Source organism: Ptychodera flava, chromosome 13, assembly GCF_041260155.1.
Source record: "Ptychodera flava strain L36383 chromosome 13, AS_Pfla_20210202, whole genome shotgun sequence".
NCBI classification, from domain to species: domain Eukaryota; kingdom Metazoa; phylum Hemichordata; class Enteropneusta; family Ptychoderidae; genus Ptychodera; species Ptychodera flava.
The window spans coordinates 29,553,872-29,581,273 of NC_091940.1; the positions used below are offsets into that span (position 1 = coordinate 29,553,872).

The 27,402-nt window shown below is 39.0% G+C and overlaps 3 protein-coding genes across 4 annotated transcripts in view; all 3 read right to left on the bottom strand.

Annotated features, from left to right (window-relative positions):
• The window catches only part of LOC139148120 (reticulocyte-binding protein homolog 2a-like), a 581,355-nt gene that overhangs the window by 205,695 nt on the left and 348,258 nt on the right, over positions 1 to 27,402 (bottom strand). The window lies entirely within an intron of this gene.
• Positions 1,007 to 9,077, bottom strand: LOC139148091 (solute carrier family 52, riboflavin transporter, member 3-B-like). Its single transcript, XM_070719389.1, has 3 exons — positions 8,753 to 9,077; positions 3,435 to 4,682; positions 1,007 to 2,200 (listed from the first exon to the last, which is right to left on the bottom strand). Exons 2-3 carry the CDS (start codon positions 4,659 to 4,661, stop codon positions 1,991 to 1,993), a joined length of 1,437 nt encoding a protein of 478 aa, XP_070575490.1. The 5' UTR covers positions 4,662 to 4,682; positions 8,753 to 9,077; the 3' UTR covers positions 1,007 to 1,990.
• LOC139148119 (uncharacterized) lies at positions 10,574 to 26,247 on the bottom strand. Of its 2 annotated transcripts, none has more exons than XM_070719420.1 (14): positions 26,133 to 26,247; positions 23,739 to 23,971; positions 20,583 to 20,657; positions 20,213 to 20,286; positions 19,294 to 19,407; positions 16,879 to 17,002; positions 15,945 to 16,027; positions 15,416 to 15,481; positions 14,955 to 15,066; positions 14,719 to 14,795; positions 14,164 to 14,230; positions 13,724 to 13,815; positions 12,932 to 13,016; positions 10,574 to 12,239 (listed from the first exon to the last, which is right to left on the bottom strand). In XM_070719420.1, the coding sequence occupies exons 2-14, from the start codon at positions 23,956 to 23,958 to the stop codon at positions 12,088 to 12,090; spliced, it is 1,341 nt and encodes a 446-aa protein (XP_070575521.1). In that variant the 5' UTR covers positions 23,959 to 23,971; positions 26,133 to 26,247; the 3' UTR covers positions 10,574 to 12,087. The 2 variants fall into 2 exon arrangements, with proteins under 2 accessions (XP_070575521.1, XP_070575522.1); XM_070719421.1 differs by having other exon boundaries at positions 23,739 to 23,967; positions 26,129 to 26,214.

Consider the following 27,402-nt stretch of genomic DNA (forward strand, 5'->3'; position numbering starts at 1 on the left):
TTATAAGATACATTTTGATGTGTTTACATTTTGCTGGCGCAAAACAGACGTAACTATTGAGTTACATCGTTAAAGGTATAAGCTTACAGTCACCTGTAATCTAAATATGCCCATATATGGTCAAAAGGGCGTTCCTAGTTATTCAAAATGCCCATGTGAGGGCTTTGTTTTTAAAAAAAGCGGCCAACCGCCTAAAATCTCTGATTGGTTAGATTTTCTCTTTCCATGGTAAGTGTGGCAAAATTGGAACAGGTGACAGCATACCTTTAATGCACTGACTTTTTAGTGCAACGGGGTCGTGACTCAAGTTATATTCCTATTGCAATGTCTATTATATTGATTTTTTTCCTCTCAGTTTTCAGATGAGATGCATCTGATATTCCCGAACTAAAATATATAAAAATTCAATTTTGACCAAAACATGTGTTACGTCACTCTTGCAATGGGCCATCGCATTACAAAATAGTGTCCCAAGTAACTTTCCCCAAGACAACCTACAGTCGCTTGTGCCACTGTGACCAGCAGTTCGAACGGGGTTTGCAGGGGGGGGGGGTGGGGGTTGGGGGGGCGGTAGCGGACAGTCGATCATAAAGTATTTACTCTCATTACCGTTAAGTCTATCTATAGTTGATGCAAGATTTTCTCTTTACGTGCACTAATTATGAAATTGTTGTACGATCTCCAGTATGCCACGAAAAAAAAAATCTAAAATTGAATGTGTTTCTTATCGTGATCTCATTATCGATATAGACTGTCCGAGTAAACAGTATTTTACGTTCTCAATGCTAGGTAGACAGGGTATAGTGAACGGCAGAAAATGGTGAGCGGCGCAGTTTTGGAATTTGAAGTTTTAATGGTTATCTTGCTGTGTGTAGAATTATCGTTGAATGCAAACCCTTTTCACCCTTTTCAGTCAAATTCATGTCGGTAGTTGTAAATTGTGGGTAAAAATAAACAAACAAACAAACAAGCAAACAAACAAACATATAAACGAATAAGCAAACTTAGGGTGAGAAACTTTTTTTATTTGCCGTGATATTAATGCGTCGTAACGTACATACATTCGTACACATAAATGAAATTTTGTCAACGCTTTGACAAAATATTTTGAAAATCTAATCGTTTTATCGTTATTGACACCGCAAGAGAGATGACCCTGAACATGAAACGGACCCTATGACTTGATTTTCATATAAAGTATATCATGCAAATACTTTTATACTTTTAGTACATAAAGCCAATAAAATACTCTGCAATAAACCAACAGAATAATCGAAATTTCCGCAGTGTTCTGTTGTACATACCACTGAATAAATTTAAATGTAAATGGTATTCGATATACAATGTGAAGCCCTGAGAGTTGAGACTACTGCCGCCTTTTTGAAGATTCTCACGTTTGTGATCCATCGCATTGTCTACCCTTACTGAAACAACGATATCACGGTCGTATGTATCTACCACACTTCTCTCGATCCGTCAGTCTAGCCTGGCTTTTTTCAGGAGTGTCTTTTCCGTTGTAAAACGATTTCTCCCACGAGAAACTGGAGAATATAGTCTTGTTTTTGTGACCTTATGTGATTTCTATTATGTACACAATGTACGCAGCTTTTCAGGCGCCAAAAAAATTTGGCGTTCGGTTCAGATAATGTATTTACTTTGTCAGTCGTTTCGTACAATCTTAACAACAGAATGACATTAACTTCTGGAAAGTGTGTATCTTGTTGCATTGATAATTTGATGAATTTTTCTATCTGGAGGTAAGATTTTTTTTCTCGCACGCACTTTTTAGCACATTGAAACTTGAAATAGGTCAGATTTAGACCTTGCAACGTAAACGAATTGATAACTCATATTCTTTAATACATTAGGTTGTACATTTTGCATTGAATACTTAAAAAATACCAGATAACCAATAAATATGAAAGCCGGGGCTTGATCATGACAACACCTGCAGTACGTGTAAATGGCAGTGATTTCGTAAATTGACAAACTAGTAACAGGTGTGTGTGCACGGGTCACTGGGTACGAAGATGTGGGTGTAGTTGATCAGGGGGAAGATGATCGCGGTTCCCAGAATTCCACCGCACTGGCTCATAAAACTGTTGACGATCAGCGACTGCCGGCCGAGCTGGTGGCTGAACTGTGCGGCCATCACCCGGATGTAAGTGAACTGACATATTACAATGATAAATACACCAACCTGAAAAAAATACGAATAAAAGACAACCTTTAAAATGACACTTCCTCTTTTTTTTAGTAAAATTCAGGGATTTACCTATATGGGAATAATTGAAACGGCTAGATTAAGTTTGCGAAATCTTCGTTCCTATTCTTTGGATGCTGTGTAGAATTTGAGGGAAACATAAAGTTTTAAAAGTTTTGCTCAAACTTTCCCCGGGGAAACTTCAAACCACTCTCTTTAATAAACAAGAATGAAAATCAGGGATCGTCGTGCAAATATTTTGGACTAAAGAAACAAAGTACCTATAAACCGTTTTCCGGTATTTTAGATTCAAAACGGCTGCTACAACGTTTGGTTGATCTACATGGCAAATTTTGACTTTGAATTCTAAAGAACAAGAGAGCGAAGACTTAGTTTACTTCGCAGAATTGAATGTAAAGTCCTCATAAGCACCACACAAGATAATTGTGAAAATTTAAGTGTGTCCGAAAACCTGTTTCAAAAGCGAATCTACTTCGCAGTCCATGCAGGTAGCAGACTGAAAATCCGTCGCCCGAGGGCGCTCTCTACGATCGCACTGAGAGCTCCCTCGAGCGACGGATCTTTCAGTCTATCCAGATTGGAGTACTGACCCGTATTATTTTTAGCTCTCCAAAGCCATAATGTTCTTAATCTTCCTAGCTATGTACTTTTCCAGAGAGCAACGCATTCAATTACTTTACGGTGTCGTATAGCCCACGTCAAATTTACGTTTTCCGTTGCAGGGTCGGTGGCAATAGATTAAGAGATTCTTAAATGTTGGGACTTAAGACTTTAAACACGTATTGTTTCTATCAGTTGGGTCTTTATATAGCCCATGCTGCGACTAAATTTCTAACAAAGTGAAAGGGATATTTAATCAGGAACTCAAATATGACGATTAAGGCTAAAGCAGTTTTGAAAGACCGAATACCACTACTGCTAATTTTCCATGCAGATTCGATATCGCTCTGGTGGCCATTTTGAATTTCAATTTCAAATATCGGTAAGTCTAAGGTAGTCTGTTTCGGTCGTACCGAAATTCGCAAGATGAAGAACGATTTTTATTCTTGATACGGAAAGAGAAATGGTTGAAAATTTCCTTGAGGAAAGATTGAGCAAAAGCTTTCCATTTTGAAGTACATACCAGTTATCATGTATCATTATCGTACACTAGCCAAATTAACCCTTGAAATATTATGAAACACCAATTGAATCAACTTTATAGGCTCACCTCAATAATTCCACCCCATATGCTACCACAGAGGATCGGTTTCTGGCTGTTTGCGCCTAGCCATATTATATACGCTGCCCCTCCAGAGCCGACCAGCGCCATTGAATTAATCACCGACTTTCTGAGCGTAGGCAGATAGTGGGCGACTATGCACATCAGAGGGTTCGACATCTGCGGCAGCGTTAGCGACAGGTGAAACACCAAAACTCCGTACGGCAGTGCTGCATATATGACGACGGAGTACATTATACCGTACAGAAACGCCGAACACCACAGCTGCAGGGCGCACCAGTAAATGAAGTCTGCTCGCCCGCTGTCACTCTTCACTGCAACGTTGATGGCGCCATTTGGTCGTGCCTCGTCCAAAGCAGCGGCTGTTTCGACACCGGATACCTCGGACTTTTCGCCGTCGTTTTTTTTGGATACAGTTCCGTACTCGTGGTCTTCTACCCGAGAGTTTTCATAAAGGTCGTCGTTTATTAATTTCCTCGTATCCCCGTCGTTTGGAACTATCTGCAGCGCCAGTAGCCGTGGTACAGTGTTCAACAATATGAACGCTACCAGTCCGCACGCCATAACCGATGCAAGCAACAAGAAATACGTTTCTACTGGAAACAATGGAGATTCTTGTTCACTCTCAAAATATTGACCGATTTCTTGAGCAAAAGGATCTGTTTCGTTCTGCGTGCCGTTCACTTGGCTGGCATTAAAGCAGGCCGAATTCCCGCCGACTCCTTGGATGAGCGCCACCACACTTGGCAAAACGGCACTCAGGCCTTCACCTATGAAGTAAAACGCGAGAAACGACTCCGGGTAGAACGACAGAAAAGCAAGATACGACACCGAGGACGTGCAGTCGACCATCGACAGGCAAAACGTCAAGGTCAGCAGTGCTACACTGTAGCGCCCTCCTCCGAAGGCCACGGTCTTGTCCCAAAAGAAGGACATGAGAACCAGAGAGACAATACCAATTGATAGTATAGTGTAGTTAGCTGGAATTTCAATGCGCTTCTTCGTATACCGTGAAAGCAATAAGAACAGCACGGCAGAAACGTTGGCGAACTGATTGACCAGTATGATATAGGACGGGAGTTTCCATGACTCCGGTAAAACGCCGACCATCAGAGGTAACTCGATAGCAACACCGCATGTGTTTATCCACGCCGTGGTCCCGAGCGCGCAAAGGAGGACTCTCCCAATCAGTGAATCGCGTTTCGTGCCAGCCATGATGTAAACAAACGCAGAGTTCTGTTGAAATAAATGAAAAAAAATGTATAAATAGATATATAGGTAGATAAATAGTAGTTAAATAGATAAAGAATAGTCAAATAAATAATAATAAATGAATGAATAGGTTAATGAATTAAGGGATGAATTATATATATGATTAAGTCAATGATACACTAATTAACAAATAAATTAATAAGTACCATCTCAGCATCATCATAATCACTATTACAAAATTTCATGGTCGAATAACTTACAAAGACAATTACAAATTTGGTTTCTGTATGTTTTATGGAGTATTCAGTAAACACGCAAAACTTCCTATACAGCCATTTTTTTTGTAAAACATTCTCCCGTTCAGTCCACGGAGGACTCATTCACTCTCTTCAATATATTCCTTCGTCCTTAGATTGACCGTCGTCGTCAACTCGGAATAATGGTTCGGAAATCCACGAGTCAGTAACTTACAGCATACACGTCATACATGTCTACCCTGGGAGACCGCCGACTCCCGCACGAGTGTTTCTATTTGCTTGCGGGACTAGCCCCTAAAACGGTCGTTGTTTAGCGGAACCACAATGCCGAAAACTGTACATCAAATTTGATCTCATCGACGAGTCGACTAGACCCACAGTCGTCGTTATTAACTCTGGCAGCATTTGTCCCTTTGGTGTCCAGGTTTGCGTGAGAAAGCCGGATATTAGAGAGGTTAAGATTTCATCCGTAGCGAGAACGTAACGTAGAGTGGCTACGCGTTCCGTATGCGTAACGTACTGCACATAATTCGGATTAAGACTTGACCGGCCCCATCGCTTTGCTTTCCACGGCAGCAGTAACTGACTAGCCGAGCAAGGTTCACATGTCTGCGTTCACCTAACGATCTACGTAACAGCCTATCACTAATGCGACAGTCTGATGAAGTTTTTACATTCCATTCGCTCAGTTTGGATTTTTATATACCCATAGACTTGAAGTAAGTCCAGATTAAGACGTGTTCTTGCCGACTCACACACCCGACTCACACAGTCGCATTGTCTAAAGGATTTTGCTCTGATATCAGGTTGATAGAACAGAGAGATAAAAACTTGAAAATACTGAAATTTTACTTTGTGTTAGAAAATTTTTGTAAAGCCACGCTGGTAAATAAATGACAATTGTTCATTTCAGTCCAGACTGAATGTTATCGGCAGTGCAGCCTAACGACGTCTGCCGTGCGTGTGCCGTTGTCTGCGAGTGCACTGCAGGAGGTACTTTCCTTTTGTTACCTAAAATAACTCAAAATCAGACGGTGATCGATTAAACCAAGAGCAACAATATAAACGAAAGGAATGTCAGTTTTGAATATCAAGTCTATGGTGAAACGGGCGTAAAAATCGCTCTCGGAAAAGGTGTACGTGAAAAGTGGCCGTTTCACGTACAACGACTGTCAAGCGACAAGAGAAAGCGTTATATCATCACAACATGATGTGAGCTCACAGAAGGTGATGACGTATCCGTTCACGTTCCGTTCCCGTGTGAAATCTTAACCTCTCTATTAAAGGGATACTGTCGTCGGAACTGCGCCTGTGCGAGTTTCGTGTTTACAAACAACGTATTTCTTGCACGATATCTAGATGCACCTCATCATCATAGCTGCAACATTTAAATTATACGATGTAGGTTATGACAGGCATGTTTTAAGTTTCATCAAACCTTGGATACAGTGTTTACATTTGTCGTATTGGTTCCATATGACCTTTGGGCGCAGTTCCGACGACTAAAGGATGTCAGTGTTCATAACATTCTCTATTATAATTGTTCTACAAACAAACCCATTGAACATATTCTCTTCACAGAGTTTTTTGAATTGCAAAGTATTATCCCTATGAACACGATGCTTTGTGCGCAATCTATGATCTCATTCTTGACGTACGAATTTCAGGCTAGCCTAGAATTCAGGTGTGAATTTTTATAAACTTACGTCATGCTACGTTTAACAGTATAACAAATAGATTTTTTATTACTGACAAAAATGTATAACAATGCCGATTCCTGCCACAATACACTTACTGGACAGATATACAACAAATCAATCAATAACAAGGTCTATAGAAAGGTAACAGAACAAACTCACTGAACACCGCACTGGGCACCGCACTGCGCATTGAAGCACTAGCGTCGCAGCCAGGAATTTTAAACCACGGGACACTGCCGCCACTGCTACCCTTTACTTTTGGGGGCATTTTGCACATTTGGGGGCAACATGGCAACATGTGTTGTGTCATGTGTATAATCACATTTTGTATTATATTGTTACAAATTAGTTTTACAAAACAAAATTCAAGCTACCGGGACCGCTTCACTATGCTTGAATTTCAGGCAAGTAATTGTAGCAGCTAGTATACCGTATCTGCCGCCAATCAGAGAGCTTGGTCGGACTACAAACAAGTTACAATGTCAAGTGCGGCGTTTCATTTACTTATAATCACGGCTCCGAAAGTATGAAAGTATAAGCCTCAAAATAATCATGCAAAACAAAGGTGATCGTCACTATCAGATAATATTACTTGCAGACTACTCCCAACACAGTCGACTCGTGAATGCGCCAGAGTTGACCCGCAGTACGCGAGCATGTGGGACAACGGGTTCGATTTTGTCGCAAGGGGGCGTCCTGGCTGCAACACTGCAGCACATATAGCAATATTGATAATTTGAACATCTGACATTTCAGCATGGTTTCGGGAGTAAACAACTAATCATGTTCTGCAAAAAGACCTCCCTAAATGATAAAAATACATCAAGTGTAACTTGTGGTCCAGCTTCAAAATGTATACGAAGAATTACAATACGAAGTATTATTATCATAAAAAGAGGGATATTTTCTCTTGTCGGATTTATAAAATCCAGCTTTAACTCACTATGTATACTTGTTGAGTGTATAAATGTCGGTCTTGTTGTCGTACGAAGACACGTTTGAATGGTCGGCATACTGATTCAACGTATATATGCAGAGGACTTAAATGATAAAGAAATCCCTATCTAGTGAATTCAATGTGAATGCGCGCCCAAACGACGTTACAAAATGTCGACCCGCACCACTTTCAACAAGATGTGCCGCACTACATGAACACTCAGTCTAGTAAAATAGTCAATCCAAAGAACTTCTTTAGAAAGAAATGCCATTATCATAATTATAAAAAATAAAGCAATACCCAAAGCTATCATTCGAATATAGACATTTTACTTGGACAATTCTCGTAATTCAAAAATTAGGTCTACGACCTCTCTCAACGTCTCATAGCAGAGATCGGTAAAGACAACCAAACAGTCATCCGACGTTGTTACTATGTCACTGCTGGGAAATCTAGCTGAAAATCTCCTTTTCAGCTCGTGCAACATTCCCAGACTCGGAATTTTGTACGCGTATGGTCATTGCTGTAAAACCTAGCTTTAGCTCGTGCGATGTGGGTGGAGGGACTGTGCCAGTATGAATCGAAGTTTTGCAGGCGCATGGAGGTAGCTCACTCACGTGCCCACATAAATTTAGTTGAAGGCCGTGACGCACGGTCACGAGTACCGCCTCACAATGTTGTTGCGATTGTTCTAGCGAGCCTGGGCTCATGTCCGGAAGCGCTAGCTCTAATCTTGACATATGCCATTGAGTTGCTTCTTGAAGTATCACAGTATGTACTCATTCGATAAATAACTAAAAAGCATAAAGTCAAAATATTAACAAACACGAAATGGTGCCCCTCTAACTTATGGCGTGAATTCCTCGTATTGAATTGGCTATCGGTGTTGCACATAATGGGCGTGACGTCTAGTTAAGTCTGCTCTAATTAGCGACGTAAGAGCTGATACGCACTGACATGACAGAGCTGGTACAGAAAAATCACGGTCCATTTGATATTTTCGCGCTTATTGTTTCTGTGCGCTTAATGTCAACTCATACAACTATAGTTGTCTGAGATCTCAACTACCGACAGTCTCACGCTACACGCTTTACATGTAATTCAATATCTACAACTGAGCACGGATGACAAGCAATGATCGCTCTTGCTCAAACCAACCCAGTGTACGTGATATCATCTTACGATGCGGAGCCTACTTACCTGCTGTACTATATTGATCACACACCAATTGGCCACAACGACCAGTTCACCGCGTCAACTGAAGTCGCCGGCCTCTGGTTATGAAACCGACCTACCAACAACGGCCTTGCATATTAAATAGGCGCACATACACTCTTTTTCAAACTGATTCACTGGCCTCGCGATACACAATGTTTTATGTAAATTTAAAGACAGCACGTCGAATGCAACCTTGGTTTAAGCGGTGCTATTCTTATTAAAACACGGCACAGAGCAGCGGGCGAGGGAGAGCCGGGGGAGAGGGTTACTGCATGAAACCCCTCATACAGGAAAGTCACTCTGGCATCATGATCATGTGACTTTTAGCTTACCAAGAATTTTCCATGTGATTCTTATGGTGTGGTGAAGAAAACAAGACAACATTGAAGCCCTGTTGTCACAGAAAAACCCGTTCTGCACTTTGAAAAAAGAACAAAATTGGAAATATTCTGTTCATAGATAGATTTAGTTCAACTGAAATACTAGTAAAACTAAAGACAGAATTCACCTAACTCTTTTCCTCTGCTGTGTGCCAACTGAGTGAAAGCTTTACTCGTCGCTGTTATCAATTTTCCCATGATTAAGGTAGAACGCGCCTCGGGGACAGACATTCGGACTCTCAAACTTTTACAATTCTCTCCTGATATACCACATGTGGGGGTTCATTTTAAAGCTCTTGGTGAAAGAAAACTTTTCACCGGCTTAGTTTTTCAAAATTCGAAAATTTTTATTTTTCTCCATAGAGTTACCATAGGGATGGCGGTCATTTTGAATTTCTATTATCGGTAAATCTTGGGTAATTTGTTTCTCTAGTACCAAAATTTGCACGGTGACCCCCTATTTTTATTTTGAAAGAGAATGATTGAAAGATTCCTTGAGGAAAGTTAGAGCAAAAGTTTAAGTCTTTCACTTTCGAGGTGCATACTACCTTAAGGATGTAGGTGAAAGTGGGAAATATCGGTGGAAATTTAACCTGTGGACGAGGATAAGGGGAAGTAGCTTTCAGAGACCGAGTCTGATGCCAGATTTGGATGGAAGATTATGTCGGATTATTTTGGTGCTGGAAATTCACTTAACACAATCACGACTTGTGATAATGTTTGGTGTGACGGGATGTGTGTTCAAAAATGATGTTCGAAAGACGCATAACTCGAGCGGACTGACGCCGTGTATTGTGACGTAACGACAGCACGTGGAAATTCTTTATCGTATTGTGAAGAGGGACGCAAGTTAAGGCAAATGCCAGGCCGCTGTGTTTGGAACCGAATATAAAGAGCAGCCGAGCAGCACAATCACGACTTGTGATAATGTTTGGTGTGACGGGATGTGTGTTCAAAAATGATGTTCGAAAGACGCATAACTCGAGCGGACTGACGCCGTGTATTGTGACGTAACGACAGCACGTGGAAATTCTTTATCGTATTGTGAAGAGGGACGCAAGTTAAGGCAAATGCCAGGCCGCTGTGTTTGGAACCGAATATAAAGAGCAGCCGGACGAATCATTGTCTATAATTTTGAATTTTATTTTGTTGTATATTTTTTTGTTGCATTCTATTTAAATGAAGTCGAGTCTGGGCACGCTGAAAAGACTACGGAATGGGCACGACACGTTTGTCTCTCGCATGAACAAATTAACTAACTGAAAGCAGAGTGACTGTTGTGAAAAATAAAGGATCGACAAAGCCATCGCTGGTCAAACGATGCAACGTGCGACACAAAACTGAACCTTTTCATAATTCGGGGTAATCACGCTCACCACTAGAAGAGGTTTTTCCAAAGTATAACGAATAAAACATGACGGCCTTGGTTTCGAGAACGCTTTATTGATTTATTTATTTTTACAAAATTTAAAAACACTTTTATTCGTCTCTCAATTATGGTTAAACAGTACATAACTTTCCCAAAACAAATTCATTTGGAAAAGAAAGCAAAGGAAAAAAAATAAAAGCAATCGAGTACACTTTATTGTTTGAAGCCACGAGTAGTTGGCAAAATATCATGTAGAATATATGACAAATTCACTGGCGCGTAAAGAATGAGTAATTCCATGGGAGAAACTAACACGTATATACTGAGATATCTAACATAAGTAACACAGATAATGACACAGTGAGATGCATACAATTGAATGCTCTGGTCTGTCCCTCTCATACAATACATGTAAATAGACGCTATATTATAAAACGCCACCATTGTACCGAATTCGAAAGGCTTTTGACCTTTGACTTTGCAAGATTGCTGCATTTCAGCAGCGAATCGGCACGCGATAACTGATCTGCTTTTCTGTCAGTGTACCGCAGCAGTAAAATTGATAAAATTAAGTAAAAATAGGTTAAATGGCTGAAATCGGGCTCTTATGTCCATCAAAAGATGCTGGATCTCAAACATAGGCATATATAAGTTCAAATTGCTAAAATATTTTTAACACCGGCCAGGAGAGGGTGATTCAGTCTTGTCTCAAACTGAATTAACAACTGTAATCATACTCCATAGCTTGTTGATAATTATTCCAGACATTTTCGTACAAGTTAAGGTAAATTTAAAAACTGTTGGTTCTTAGTAATCCTTTCCAAGTTAAATAATGTTATCTACTACCACAGTCTTCAAAATAACATCAATTCTGTTTTACATACCACCATCATAAATCTTTTCCGGTCATCTTATGTATGTTGAAATTGGTCACGACGGTGTTAATTAACTTACCCTACGGCAATTCGTTTCCTTAATTGTACAAAGAAAAAAACTTACTCTAGAATCAACAATATCGTACATTGGTCGCTATATACAAGTAACGTCAACTTATTTATAATGTATACATCTCGGATAATGGGTCCCATGGAACTTTACAAATGGCCTCGTCTAATGAGAATGTAAATGGTGATACTCACGGAAAAGAAAATAGACATCGGAAGGCCGCTTAATCACTAAAAGAAGGTTAAACTAGACTTCAAGGATATCGTTACAAGTCATAGGCTCGGGAAGTCAAGGACATGCGCCCTCATCCGACGACCTGAAGGAGTCTAAGGTCGTCCACGGGTGCTCCGTATCAAGCGTATGTGTAATGTTTTCAGAAAAAGCCCAAATTTCTGCACATACTGCAAGTTCAAATATGAGTCTAGATTTAGTCAACGAATCGATTTGAACCGAATCAGGTCTGAATTTTTGTCAATCGATGGTTTACATTTTTAAAATAGTTCGGTGGAAAAGAAGACTGACAGTTGTTTTTTATACGGACGGTGAAAAGTTTATGCATCGACTGTCAACTTCACGAAGGTTCCAGTTTAGCGTGTTTAAAAACAATATCGTTTTTATATCATTCACATGACGTTACAGGCTATGGATGTCGCCTTCTTCGAATCAGGTCTTCGAGCGACAGCGCCCCCAGTCCGCCGACCAGCCTGATCGTCGCTGTCGTCACTCAAGGCGGCGAGTAAGGCCAATGCCGCCAGACCCCCTGTCATGTCGTCAACTGCAAGTGAAATGAACATTGCTAAGTACATTCAGTACTTTACCAAGATTAACGTGGAATGCGCCTCGGGGACAGATATTCGGACTCTCAAATTTTCCATATATTTTTCAGGTCTCCCGCTCGTGTGTGGGGGCGGGGGGGGGGGGGGGGCTCATGAAGCTCTCGGAGAAAATAAGGTTTTCACCTATCAGTTTTGTGAAAATCGAAAATTTGATATTCTCCTTGAGTTAACAAATTTCAATTATCAGCATCTGTGACCCCTGAGTTTTAATTCCTGATTTTGTAAGAGCATTGTTGAACGTTCCCCTAGGGAAATTTTGAGCAAAGCTTTGAGTATTTTAGTTTTGAGGCGCATGCTCCTTTGAAGAAGATGACTGTCAGTGGATTCAACTCTGTTGCCGCCACCTTCACCATTGCTGTTTTTCCTGGTACTGAAATTGCAGGATAAATGCATATCAAATCTGCGATACTTAAACGACGCTGTTGACCCCAATTCTATCTGTAATTATGATTGTCATTATCACCAAATTACCTATCTTAGATCAGTGAAGTTGAATCGTGCCCACGTAAGTTGGATGCACCAAATACGTGTTTTATGCATGTATCTCATTGGATATAGATGATGTCACACACAATCAGGGTTGTTTAAACGAGGGGAGTTATTTGGCCTACATATCCGTTCTTGTACTTACCGGATTCCGATAAGTCGAGGGCTTTTAAGTCGTTGTTACCCCTTCCGTAGCGATAGCAGTTCTTATTGCCGTTTGGCCAGCGGACCTTAGAGCACGGGAGAAACCAACAAACATTAATTCATTCATAGTACTTAAGATCGGTTGGTAAGTATATGGACATTGGGAAGTTTAATCGATGGTTAGTGGTAAAATTTTATTATATCTATGACTCGTGTACGTGTGTGGTAATCCCATTGTAGTGGTATTAAAATTATGCTGATGACGATGTTATGTTGTTGTTGATGATGATGATGATGATGATGATGATGATGATGATGATGATGATGATGATGATGATGATGATGATGATGATGATGATGATGATGATGATGAAGGAGAAGGAGAGGAGCAAAGCTATAACAAAGTGAAAAATCAGGAGGGAGACATTTGCAGGAAAAATAAAATAACTCGAAAAACATACCTGTGCTGATTATGATAGAATTTAGTCAAGATGTGCGACGGAATACACCTAGCGAAGTTTGATTACATGTCTTCCTTTGTTGCTTCGGTCGTTTTGTACCTAACACGGTCTACAATCAACACTTTTAGCCCTCTTCCCCTGATATGACCAATTTGAGACGCACAAAAGTTGATTCAAGGTGACCGTCAGTTTACTAACTGATGTGAAAATTGCTCGCCCATGCAATAGATCTTTTAACTGTATTTCAATGTTCCATGTAAAAAACGAATCCCGACTTTCAAGAGAAAAAAAACTCGTTGAAGTCGATTGAAAAGCTTTAGTTGTGTACATACGTGTGTGTTGAATCGTTCATCTGGTTCTACTTTGTAAACCAGTCCAACACTTCCACGCCCGCCATCTTGATTTCCCCATTGCCAGCTGGATCCTTAGGAATTAATAAAGTGGTGCATTTTGTAACTACATTCAAGTTATGAGCATGTGGAATTATTCCATCGGCCAACCAAACTTACGTCGTTTGCAAGAATACAAATACGAAGACATTTCTCTGTCTTTGTCTCTGTCTCTCTCTCTCTCTTTTCCCCCTCTCTCTGTCTCTCTGTCTCTGTCTCTGTCTGTCTGTCTGTCTGTCTGTCTGTCTGTCTGTCTCTCTCTCTCTCTCTCTCTCTCTCTCTCTCTCTCTCTCTCTCTCTCTCTCTCTCTCTCTCTCTCTCTCTCTCTCTCTCTCTCTCTCTCTCTCTCTCTCTCTCTCTCTGAAAAATTCAAATGCATGTACCTCGTACCACACGTACTCCTACTTTCATTTGTTGTCCGACCGCCAGTCGTCGCGGTTCTTCAACGACCTGCAAGTACGAAAGTTAGAAAATAAGACTGGAAATCTAAGCACGGATTATAGATCATCGAACAACAAAGGCAGAGTTTCAGGCGCGCAAACACAAGATGAAACATATTAAGTGCCTATTTCACTTACAGATCACTGTAGAGAAACACACTCATCTCATAATATGTATAGATACAGATAGATAGCGAAAATACTTTAGATAGATAGCTTGAGCGATAGATTGATGGACAGACGATAGATAGATCACACTGTATCAACGTATGAATGTGCCTGTATATAACCATCCATGCATCAATGCATGCATCTTCCGAACAATCCAGCCTTTTGCTTATCCACCCATCCACTCATTATCCGTTCGTTATATCTCGCATGCATACCTTCATAAATATCATTCATAGAAGTAGTTACACGTCTACCTTTTCTGTGAGATTTTACCAAGTTCTGGGATATCAAACAATAACATGATTAATCATCACGAGCTACTCTTACTCTCAAATCTCTGGCGTTCTCCGCTCCATGGCGATAGGTATTTCTCTGTCCGTTATCCCATTCCACCTGTAGAGTACCTGAAGTGGTTTGGAATAAAGCGTAACTATTAGCTTTTGAAGTATGTATGGCCAGTTTAACTATCACCGTTTGAATGATTAAATTGACTTTTCAATCATCGCAACACGCAGTTTTTGTTGCAAATTCGAAAAAAAAAAACCAATTCCAGCAATGCTCACCCCCTCTGCTGTGTTTGACCACAGTTCCAACCCCATTGCTGTCTTGGTTTCCCCATTTCCAATCTCGTCCACGGCGTACTCTGGTACCGAGAGGTGGATATCCGTCGATTTCCTACGAGAGCAGTGTGAGAAGTATCGTAATGAACTGCATTAGATCAACATCATTTTTCCTAAGAATCTACCAGTTAAAAAGAGGCATTTGAAATGCAATTTTTGTATACTCGAATTTTACCGTCGAAATAATAAGTACGTGAACCGACTAATTTTTGTCTGAATCTATAAATTTGTAGCATATTTACGTGCCGATTAAAAATAACATGGAAGGGTATCTCAGACTGAGAGATTTACGATCTTGACTTCTACTTTTCTCACTATGCCCGGGGAAACTCCGCCCACCGCTTACTACATCTATATTTCAAAACATACCGTGTTGTTGACGACAGGTCACGTGAGTACCTTACCAAATCATCCTCGTCAGCTTCTCCAGATAACATCATCATTGTCAACAGTAATGCCAACAGTCCTCTCTGTAGTTTAGGAATTTAATGTAATTATGAATATATTTTTCAATTTGAAAGTGAATATTTATGACAGTGAGAATTTGTTGAATTTAATTTGACTCTTACAAAATACGAATATACGAATTTCAAAACAGTCGAGTCAAAGTAACTCAGTATATTTCACTTCTTTCCACCTACCAAGGGATTCCTTAACCCATGCTTGATATTATATGCTATTTAGAACTGCGACATTGTTTTAAAAAGTGTTAACAAAATCTCTAAAATAATAAATAACACAGCGACATTTCTTTAGGTCCACATGATCCTTCTCAGTACTTAGCATAAACCACAACCCAACAAAAAGTATATACGTTGAGACTTTTCATTCTTTGTATCTCCCTTGTGGCGAAAATGCACGCACTAAGGTCAATTATGCTACACAGACACAGATGCTCGCTTTATCCATAACTTGTCAAACAACGATACTTACCAACTCTTCCTCGTTGTCGACCTGCTCGCCCATTGACGCAAGAAAGGTGCGCAGGGCGATCAAGGACCTCAGTTTGTCCATATCTGACGACAAGAAGCAACAGACATCGCATGAACAAGACCGGGTCGGCAATGCTTTGAAATTGTGTCCACAACACAAAGCACTGTTTGGTGACTACTGTGTGTGACTCGTTAAGGAAAGTCCTTTCGCTTTTGACATTTTTAATGATATTATACATACACTTTTGAAGACCAAGAACAGTTTATATCAAGAGCTTGCAGGAACCCCACTTATGAAGATTCTGCGAGCTGCTCTGTCTTCGATGGCTAGCTAATGGCGATCCTCCTTCGACTCTTTAGGACACAATATATTCTAATGGGGAAAACTATCTGTGCAATCTTCACATTCTAATGAGGGTTCTAATCAATTGCAAGTAAAACCATTATTTTCCCAAGCATGGAAGCCTCTAGATGATCTCATACTTAATTAAGATAGCATGTGCCTCAGGAAAAGATTAACTGAATCTCAAAATTTCAAATTACTTTCCAAATTCTCACTTGTGTGGCCTCATTTTGAAAGTCGTGGATTAAATTAAATTATCACCGTCTTATTTTTATGAAAATCGGAAATTTGATAGGGTTAAGTTAGAGTTGCCCAAGGAATGACAGTCATTTAAGTTCTAAATATCGGTTCATTTAATGAAATTAATTTCTCTAGTGCCAGAAGTTTCATACTGACACCTGATATTTGTTCTTGATTTTGAAAGAGAATGGTTGAAAGTTTTTTTGAGGAAAGTTTGAGCAAATGTTTAACTTTGAAGTCTTTCACTTTCAAGGCTGAAGTTATTGAGCTTAGAATGACACAAGGAAGGTCAGATTGGCACTGAACTTGCATTGAACACGATAATGAAAGCCACGTAACCATTTCTACTTACCATGAGCAAACTGTGCCGCAAAACGGATAAGCAGTACTTGTTTCCGGAAGAAGTCGCCCAGCTGACTGATGTCCCCGGTCACGAACATTCCGTTTGTGACTTTGGCGATGGCTGCCAGCAGTTCCTTGAAACAAATTAAAGCAACAGTGAGAATCAAAACATGAAACTTGTTTTGTTGGTACGAATATGACCGACAACGTTTTGTCAAACATTTAATTCGAGACTAAAAAATTTAATAGTTGGTATGCTTTATAATGACCCTTGATGCATGCATGCATTTATGTATAATGTATGTATGCATGCATTTATGTATAATGTATGTATGTATGCATGTATGTATGTATAATGTATGTATGTATGTATGTATGTATGTAGTTTGTATGTATGTATGTATGTATGTGATGTATGTATGTATGTATGTATGTATGTATGTATGTATGATGTATGTATGTATGTATGTATTAATGTATCTATGTATTTTATATATATATTTAAAAACTATCTACTGTTGATTGACCAATCAGAGCGCTCAATTCAGGGTGTTTTATTTACTCATAAAGCCTTGGTCACCGAATTCCAGAAACGAATGACAGCGCCGTAGTAAAGTACTGTCCAATCAAAACTGAACATGTTATATTCTGTAGACATCTGGTACATTTTAATATTCAAATTTGGTAACACAGCGGAAACCAGCTGCAACACAAAATCTGCTGTGCCCTAGGGCATTTATATAATGTGCCCAAGGGCATTTATAGGATGTTCCATTACATTGGAAGGCTATTTCACAAATAAAAGTTTTAATTCATATCCCAAACATGATACATTGACAAAGGGGACGGTTGACGTAAACACACTGAAAACGAAAATATATCAGTCAGGGGCGATAGTTTTTAAGTCGGATAAAACCCTCGTACTCGGGCTCTTCTGGTATATAAAGTCCAACCCTATGATAAAATGTCTCGGCCTGCGGCCTCGACATTTTATCGTTGGGTTGGACTTTATATACCAGAAGAGCCCTCGTACTCGGGCTTTATCCTATACATATAATATATATATATATATATATATATATATATATATATATATATATATATAATATATATATATATATATATATATAATATATATACATATATATATATATACATATATATATATATATATATATATATAATATATATATATATATATATATATATATATATATATTGAGGGTCACCTGTGTCTTGATAGAGGATGAGCAATGAACCTTCATTTATGCATACATTTAGATAAAATGTAAGGATGCAATACGATGTAGTTCTCTCATGCAGAGTTGGTTGACTTTTACATTATAAAAGAGGTCTTAGATCCCGGGCAGGGTAAAAACAAGAAAAAATCATGCAGGGCAAAAATTGCTCAACCTTTGTAGCCATAACATGTTGCTTTTGAAAAGAAAATATTCTGAACTTTTAAGGGAAAAATACGCACACAATGCAAAATCCGAAAAATAAAGAATATTGCCCTGTCAGCATTTTGACCAACTGCTCCTGAGATCTAAATGTCCCTTTTCCTAAATAACGAGGCCTACCATTGTTAATAACAAAGCGTTGTATTCAACCAAATGAAAACGCTTCTGTAAAATGGTCAACGTTTTTGAACATCTTAAAAAATTCCCTGTAGACAATGGATGTTACAACCTTTTCATTTTAAGCAAGAGCGACAAAGTCCCCTTACAGAAATTTAAATGTAAAGAAATATAGACCGATTTTAACCCTAGCCCACAGCTGTCTTTCAAAATCTGTCACCAAATACAGGTTTCACTTGAGGATTACAACCTCAATGTATGTTGGAGTCTAACAAAATCACTGACAAAAGGGTTGAAATTAATAAAATTTAGTTGGACATTTTTGTCACTGATAATCCCGTGTGACAAATTTCTCTACTTCAGGAACCAAAGAACGTCTATGGATATTAATGTCTGTACGGAGATAGATACCCTCGAACACAGATTTTTACGATACGATGTCAATTGCTAAAGTTGTCTGGAATACTATAGAATGAATCTTTAGCAAACTTTTGTAAACGCCGATGTATATACCGGTAAATGGAGAACACACTGTACTTTATTATTGTATGAATAATTTTCTCAAGGTGCTGAAAACTTTGTTATTGTCTTTTACTGATCGGCAAATGGACTATTCAAATATTTGCAAAATGAGAAAAATATTTCAATTGATGGTCTACTAAAGTGCGAGATTACTTGCAGAACTAAATACTGACTTTACTCTGAAATGTACAGCTATCCAATGAAATTCACACAGACATATCAAAATGTAATTAACTTGCTATTTGGAAACTTAATTTGATGTTCAATGCAAATGTTTTGTTTTTGAAATATGCATTTTAATAAAGATAAAAAACCCCGAGGCCTACCCTGTCGACATCCGGGCCACAACCGACACACGCTATCGGGATTGGATGAGGAAGTCCCACAGCTTGCCACTGAGGTCCAAATGACATGGCGGCATGCAACACCTTATTCTTATCCTGTAAAAGAATTTCAATATTATAATGAAAAACATAATTTACTTCCTGAAATGATTGTTTAATTATTGTCTATCGTTCTGTCAGTCCGCTTGTTCACATACCTTTGCACCTCTACTCAACAACCGACCAAATCGATCAATCTCCGGTACCTCTGTGCCCATCATACATTAATTACCTGCACCTATTTCACCTACCTGGCGTTTTGCCACTCCTACAATATATAACATAACTATTTAAAGTAGAACACGCCCCTGGGACTGTCAAATTTCTACAAGTTTTTTTCTGATGTACCACTTGTTGGAGCTCATTTTAAAGCTCTTGGAGAATAAAAAAATCCCAGTGGCACCCTCTTAGTTTTTCGAAAATCAAAAATTAATATATACACACTACTGGTTCTGGACCACTATGGCTATCCTAAGCTTCATTTTAAATATTAAGTCCCAACCACCATCTCAGGGGTTCTGGCACACATTGCTAGAACATCATTTATAGCGGAAATTTACTGCTGATGTGCAGCGTGCTCTGAAAGTTATATCTGATTGGCAGGGGTGGCGGACATTTTAAATTTCAAATATCACAAGATGTTGGGTAATTTGTTTATCTCGTTTCAAACTCGTGCTGTAGATCTCGCTCTTTGTTGTTGATTTGGTAAGAAAATGAGTGACTGAAAGTTTCATTTAGGAAATTTTGACCAAGAGTTTAAGTCTTTAGCAGAGCACAGTCAGCCAATGGCAACGAACGGAGACCATTAATTAGATCAATAGGGTCTTTTCATGATGATTGGTAACATATAAAATTATCTCACATCAGGTCGCCCATCAGTCATGAGGATAATTCTTGGTGTCATTTTACGTCCCCCTGCCATGGTGAGAACGCCCCCTGCAATACAATTGTGAGAGTGGTACATTTCAATCGAGTGAGAGGACATTTATGTTGTGTCATTTTGAGATCCTTAGAACTGTAATAAACAAGTTACATCCATTTTCGCAGAAAACGAATGAGCCAATCTCCAAGCATTGCAAGAAAAATGGCGTGGGTAACCATGCCCAATGGAAGAATATCGGTATTTAATGGCTTTTGACTATTCAAAAGCTGCACGGTATCCGGTCTTTCATAAATTGGGGCAGCAGTCTTATACAGTTTTAGTCACTCCTTGTTGCGTATGTAACACCTACCGTTTTGGATGATTTCTTTCATAGCTTCCATGAGACCTTCAAACATCGGGGTGGTGCCGCCTGGCACCAGAGAATCTGTGAATATGAAACATTTTCAACCAAATGTCATTACCGACCCTTACATAATAAACACTGTTCCATTATGAATGGTTACACTGCAATGATCCCTTAACATCACATGGAAGTATATTTGAAATACAAATTCTAGACAATAGCTTTAGTATTTTATGAGATTTGATTTCCCAAAAACAAATTTAAATTTCGTTTGAAGCAACTGTAATTATAAGGGAGAAAAGTGTATTTTTTGCGAACTAAACTTTCTATTTTTGACAGTACAACTTTACTTTTAGTGGCACAACTCTTATTACGAGAACTCTGGTGGACGCATCTCGTTGGCCTACACAACTCTCTAATCATTGCGGATACAACTGTAACAAACTTTTCCAAATTTCATTTTTAAAGTAAGCACTTTTAATTCTTAAAAAATCTCTATGCTGTTGTGAGTAAATTTTATATATTTTGTAAGAAGTTACGCGATTAATGTTTAATATTTAAAGTAATCTTTCCTTTTGCACTTTACAAGAGTAAGTTTTAAATAAAATTCTGAAGACTGACGAGATTTCTTTTGTGTTTTGAAGAGTAAAACTTTTAATATCTCTATTAATAGCACTCTTATACTTTTAAAACATTGATTTCAGAGAAGGAAAAAGTTAATTTTCAAAAGCCAACTTTTAGTTTCTCCTAGGATAACATTTTAATATTTTGCATGAATCTTTTTCTTCCCGGAATGATGTTTTACACTATGAAGAAATCTGTTGGTTTTCTAGGAGAAAATATTTACATTACATGGAAGTCTTTTATGTTTTTAGTTTCCTAATGGACTGTTTCATTTTTTTAAAGAAAACAAGTGAATTTTTTACACTTGTAAAATTTTAATCTAATTTCTTATTGCTCAATTTCTGCGAGGACGCTCTTTCTATTGCACTGACTAACTTTTTTATGAAGGCGCGGTTCAAGGTTTGAGCGTACTTACTTTCATTTTAGATGTCAAAATATATTTCGACACTGCAAAATACATTTTTCTTCGCGGCGGAAGTACACTTATCCAACAATTCCCATGTTAGAAGACGTTGTAGGAGTGTAGAAACTACACAAATAGATGAAATGGCTATGCTGCACTGAGCAGGTTCTAGTTTATTTCACGGCTGTAATGTCTATTATCTTCATCTTTATTTCGAGCGAATGACGTGATCGGTCAAATCAGGCGGACCCTCAGTTTAAGTCAACAGTGACTAACTCTGTCAATAACGAATCTGGCATGGCTTCTCCTCTTATAGGGAAGATGACTATCACACGACCAAACGAGGGGAGAGAATAAAAATAGAGCGACTGATGAAGGAACTCCCACTTGGTCCCAAAACACCGTTATGGCGAATCACACTAACACACAACCGTTCTTAGGGGACCCAGATCACATGACTAGGGTCAGGGCACTATCGATTCACCTGTTTCGCGCCATGTATTCACAAACAAGATAAATATAATGATCCACCCATTAATTATAAAGTAGATCGATGTGTGAAAGTTGATCTCATTTCCTTTACAGCCACCCCGCTCGATTGGCAACTCAATGTTTTGATATCCGATGATGTCAGGCATGGTTGTCTGGGAGACACTGCAGGGCTCTTCAATGCCCGGCCTGTCGGTTTCAGAGGGAAACTTGGGTGTTGCATTGAGGGAAACTTTAACTTCCGCCGATGTTGAAATAAATTAGCACTTGTCGGAAAAAAAATTACTCCTCCCAGAAATGTTACTGTGTCGCACTTAAAGAGTTTGCTATGCATAATAGGTAATTGCGCTTTCATATGAAAACGTTTCTCCGTGAAACTAAATTGCGCCCTCAAGCACAGTAAGTTTTACAGTTTCGTTTTTTCTTTTTTGCTTCTTTCTCGTATTTTTACGCAATAGAGTTCAGTTTTATCGAATACTTAAATCATACTCAAATGAAGAAAATGTGTCTTAAAGCAATTAATTTTGTTGACTCTAGAAAATAATTTCGCTCCATTGAAAAAACGAAAGTCTTATTAATCGATTTATTTCAATATGCTGCTCTTATCGAATGAAGATAAAACTTTTCTTTGAAGAATTTAAGTTTGCTGCTCCAAGAACATATTTATTTTGTTAAAAAATTAAAGTTTGATTTTGTTAACAGTTAAAATAAACAGTTTACCCCAAATAAAGTTTCCCGTACGGATTTAAAATTTTGCTTTGAAGAAATATATCTCCCACAAATAAAAACAAAAGAAAATTTAGAGTTTATATTCAAATAAAATTCTGTGTGACGTGTAGGAGCCAGCGTACTATACTGTGTGCGTGTTGCTGTTTACAAAATCATTCGACGAGGACGAATATTCACTCAATATCGCCAATTATTGTTTTATAGTATCAGCGCCGTCAGAATTCAAGAGACGCGAGAAAATAAAATGCAGCGTAGTCAGTGAATGGGTCACGTTCGGGTCAAACGAAGGCACTGTAATAAAATGTTCTCTACGTTTTCCAATCTTTCTTCAAATCATTCAAATCTTTAAATCCATTCTTTTCGTTATAAATTTTCGCAACTGGGAGTATTGTCTCTTTTTGTGTTGTGTAAAAAATTCCAAGGCATGCATTGCCACCATCAGTATTTCACCTCTACTTCCTTATGATTTTACATGACTATCTGACGGTCGACACATAAGAAAAAAATAAATCCCAAATAACTACAACACACTTGTTTTTGCATAAAAATTCAAATTTACAAAACAAGCAGGTGAGCAGGGGGAAAGACGGACGCACAGTCGTCAATCCTTACATTCATTCATTTAAGCAAGCAAACAGAGAGACGGAGAGACAGAGGCAGACAGACAGACTGATAGATAACTAGACATTAGATATATATATAGATAGATAGATAGATAGATAGATAGAGCAGATAAATAGCTAGTTAGAAGTATAGCTTGACACGTAGATAGACAGACAGACAGATAGATGGACAAAAGAGAGGCATATAGATACAAAGAGAGAAATAACTGTGTAAGTCACCATCGACCGTTGATTTATTATCATGCATAAATAATAAATAATTCCGTCCTTAGAATCAAGAGCCGCGGTACTGACCGATTGCCTGCTTAGTAAGCCTGTAGTTGTCGGACAGACTTCGTACGATTCGAGTTTGTTGGCCAAATTCAACCACGGCGACATTCTCTCGCAGTCCAGTCTGTTGGGCGGTCTGTTGGATACCGAGCAAGAACTCCGTGCAGGCTTTCTTGAGTTCTCTGATGCCAATGCTGGCCATTGACCCGGATGTATCCAGGCACAGAACGGTATCGAGGGGCATGGTTGGTCTCTATCTGAAAATTTGAAAACAGATTAATCAATCTTCCTGTTGGTGAAGTGTTGGCAGAATGTCGCCTGCAATCTATAAACGAAACGAAAGCTTGAACGCTGGTTGTGACTCGAGAACTATAAAAAGCGGTGGACGGGAAATCGATGATAGTTGCACATAGTTTTGCCATCATGTTAATAAATGATTTCATGTTAGTCGTCAGGTGACATATTGCTGCCTCATCTGATATAAAAGACTGTCACTTTTGAGTGTTAAATTGTTTAGGTCTGCCACAGACAAGATGAAAACTCGTCCGTAGGTGTGGTGTCCCCATTGTTTGTACATGTAAACATTGTCAACTATCGTCATGCCAACTGGCAAACATCAACCTCAACTGCGCATGCACCGCTTTGCTTTTTTGTTGTAAACGATTCGCCCTTTCCTGCTGAGCGTCCGAACAGTTTCAACTTCTGAAAGCAGATGCCGTTCAGCAACAAATATTTCCCGCATAAATTTTGAAATTTCAACTTGATCAATTTTGACCATGTACGGTAACGTATTTCTTTAACTTGACATCGACGTGCTTGCAGTCGATCCATGGACCCTTAAAAAGCTGCTTTGTTAATTCTTCGTAATTTATACCGATGACATCTGAAAAATCCTCAAGCCAGGTTTATTTTATCAACGTGCCGTGGAAAGTAAGAAAAATATCTCATACATTAACTGTCTTATGCTCCCTGTCTTTGGTAATATGTCATTGTGCTTTATTTCATTACATTTACCGATTCTACTTTCTCGTCGATAAACAAAGTGACATTCTGGGAGCAAAGGTCGTTGCATCGCAATTTAGACTGACTACAACCTCTGTAAGAAAGAAAATATTCCCACATGGCTACACATAAATACAGGCCGCAGATATGTTAGATTATGTAAACGCTTTCGGTGACGTACAATGGTTCATCCATCTTATATTCATATAAATTTGTACGCTGTATTTGTATTATTGCACATCATTTCCTCGTGACTGCGAGAAGAGGTATCTTACTTCCGCTTTCGCTGTAATAAATAAAAGCCTACACGATGAGGTCAAGAAGCGACTCTGAAGAAAGCCGTAGGGCCTAAGGGCTTCATTTTTATGTTGCAGGCACAGAAAGAGGTAAAGATAATTGCACAGTGCCTATGACCCACCTAACCCATTTAAAAATTAACTTAATTAAATTAATTTCCTTACTCTGAAGTATGAAAGCGCAGGTTTAACTTTGACAGACTTTTGTCAAGTCTCATTATTACATTGTCTGAATACAAATGTAAAATGGGCGATTTGTTTTAGTACAAAGGATTGCATGTTTTAAAAATCACCCCGCGATAACTTGAAATTGTACGGCTAACATCACTTTCTTTTAGAAGGCGTTGGAGTAGCCACTCATGCAAGGCCATCTTTTCCTTATGATTTTTTGTAACGACAATAATAATTGTACTGATCATGTTGCAGAGGTAGAGTGTGAGAGAGCAAATAGAAAATTAAAACATTTGGAAATTCAATGCACCGTTTGTGAATAGAATTGACACTGTTGAGTTTGTTGTTCTCAATATAAAATAACACGCTGCAACTACTCTTTCTCTTTCGGCTTGGCAACCAAATGCAGGTATGACGCAAGCCTTGACGTTCTGTGTCGAATTCCTGGCCGCAGCTTCTCGATTCTGTATACCCTACTGTCTGAAGTCATTCGTATTCGAGTGAATGTATACTTGTAGAGTTTCAGGTTAGCTGTAAAATCTGGGTACCTAGTGTGCTGTGCCCATATTTCCAAGACGGCCCTGACTTTAGATGTAAAGTCCTCACAGGTTTGTTTTCATTTTTTTTAACCAGGCTTTTTGTATCCTGCTGGATTTAGAGTCGCAGGCAAAAGAATAACGACTGGAAAAGTCGCAGCAATGCTAATTTTGAAGGCATGTTTAGTGTGCAGTTTTTGTAAAAAAACTAAAATAATCTGCCAACCAAATAAATAAAAAGAATGTAGCGCGTAGTATGTACGTTGCACGGAATTTCATGTTCAATTGGGAAATGCATTATTCGTGAACACCTTTGATCAGTTTAATATGTTCTGGGTAGTTGTTAGATTGGTAGACTTATACATCTTTGATGTTGGCAAGCATTACTTATGGAATTATAAATAGGAACTTACTTTAAAAGAGGCACAGTGAATGATGACAGCGAGTAGTTGTTCCTTAGCTGGTGAAGTTGTTGCGCAGTATTTTAAAGTAAAAAGTTTTAATAGCAAGGTGTGCCCGTGTCTGTGTGTCCGGGTTGCCTGAGGTAAGGCGCTGTTGGTCACATCGCAAAGCAACATGGGCAATTGTAAACACGGCCGCGCATTTTGAACCAGAGATACAAGCTATTTAGTTTCAGTAAGCATATGCGCTCGATCAACTCTGTATTCGGCGTTTGTTTTCCGTATTCGTGCATCTTGAGTTACTTATTCATTCAAAATGTGTGTTTTTTTTAAAGTTTTGCGTCAATGTTATCTGTCTGAGGTCTATTTGAATCGGATTTTGCTATGCGTTGTACGCCAACGTAAAGGCATGCGGGGACACACACCGCTCACCGGGGGCATTGTGTGGTGGAGCAGTTGAGATGGCGACCCGTGCCCTGCAGCTCTGGACCTAGTGCGACACTATCACATAGACGTGTTTTTAATGTCGTTTAAAGGTAGTTACCCTCGATGAGTGAGATGTTTTCACCGTTAATAGTTAAATTTCGTTTCTTTGTTTATCATATCATTTACTTCATAAAAATGTGGAGGTAAACGAGTAAATTCGAGCTAGTTTTAATGGAGTTGCCACGGTTACATTTGCAGACCGGGTAGTGTTGTCTATGATGCTTCAGTGCTTCTGCACACAGTTCGTCTACACTGCAAAAATTGGAGACGGCTGCTGAAGTCATGACCCTTGTATTGGCCAATTGCAGAAGGGCATTTTTCATCAATATTTAAATTGGTGAAGGCGGAAGTAAAAGTACGATTTTGCGGGAACGAGCAACATGTCTTGTGCTCCCCGTCTTGGGCAATGCTTCATCGTGCTTTGTTTCCTCCCATTTACCGACTCTACTTTCTCGTTGCTAGGAAACAAAGTGACATTCTGAGACCAAAGGTCGTTGCATCCTCGCAATTTAGACTGACAACAACCTCCGTAAGAAAGGAGATATTCCCACATGGCTACACAGAAATACAGGCCACAGATATGTTAGATTACGTACAATGGTTAATCCATCCTATAATGATATAGATTTGTACACTGTATTTTGTATTATTGCACACTATTTCTTCGTAACCGCGAGATGAGGTGTCTTACTTCCGCTTTTGCTGTAATAAATGAAAGCCTTCACGGTGAGGTCAAGAAGCGACTCTGAAGAAATCCATATAATAGTGTCATTGTGTGGTGGAGCAGTTGAGATAG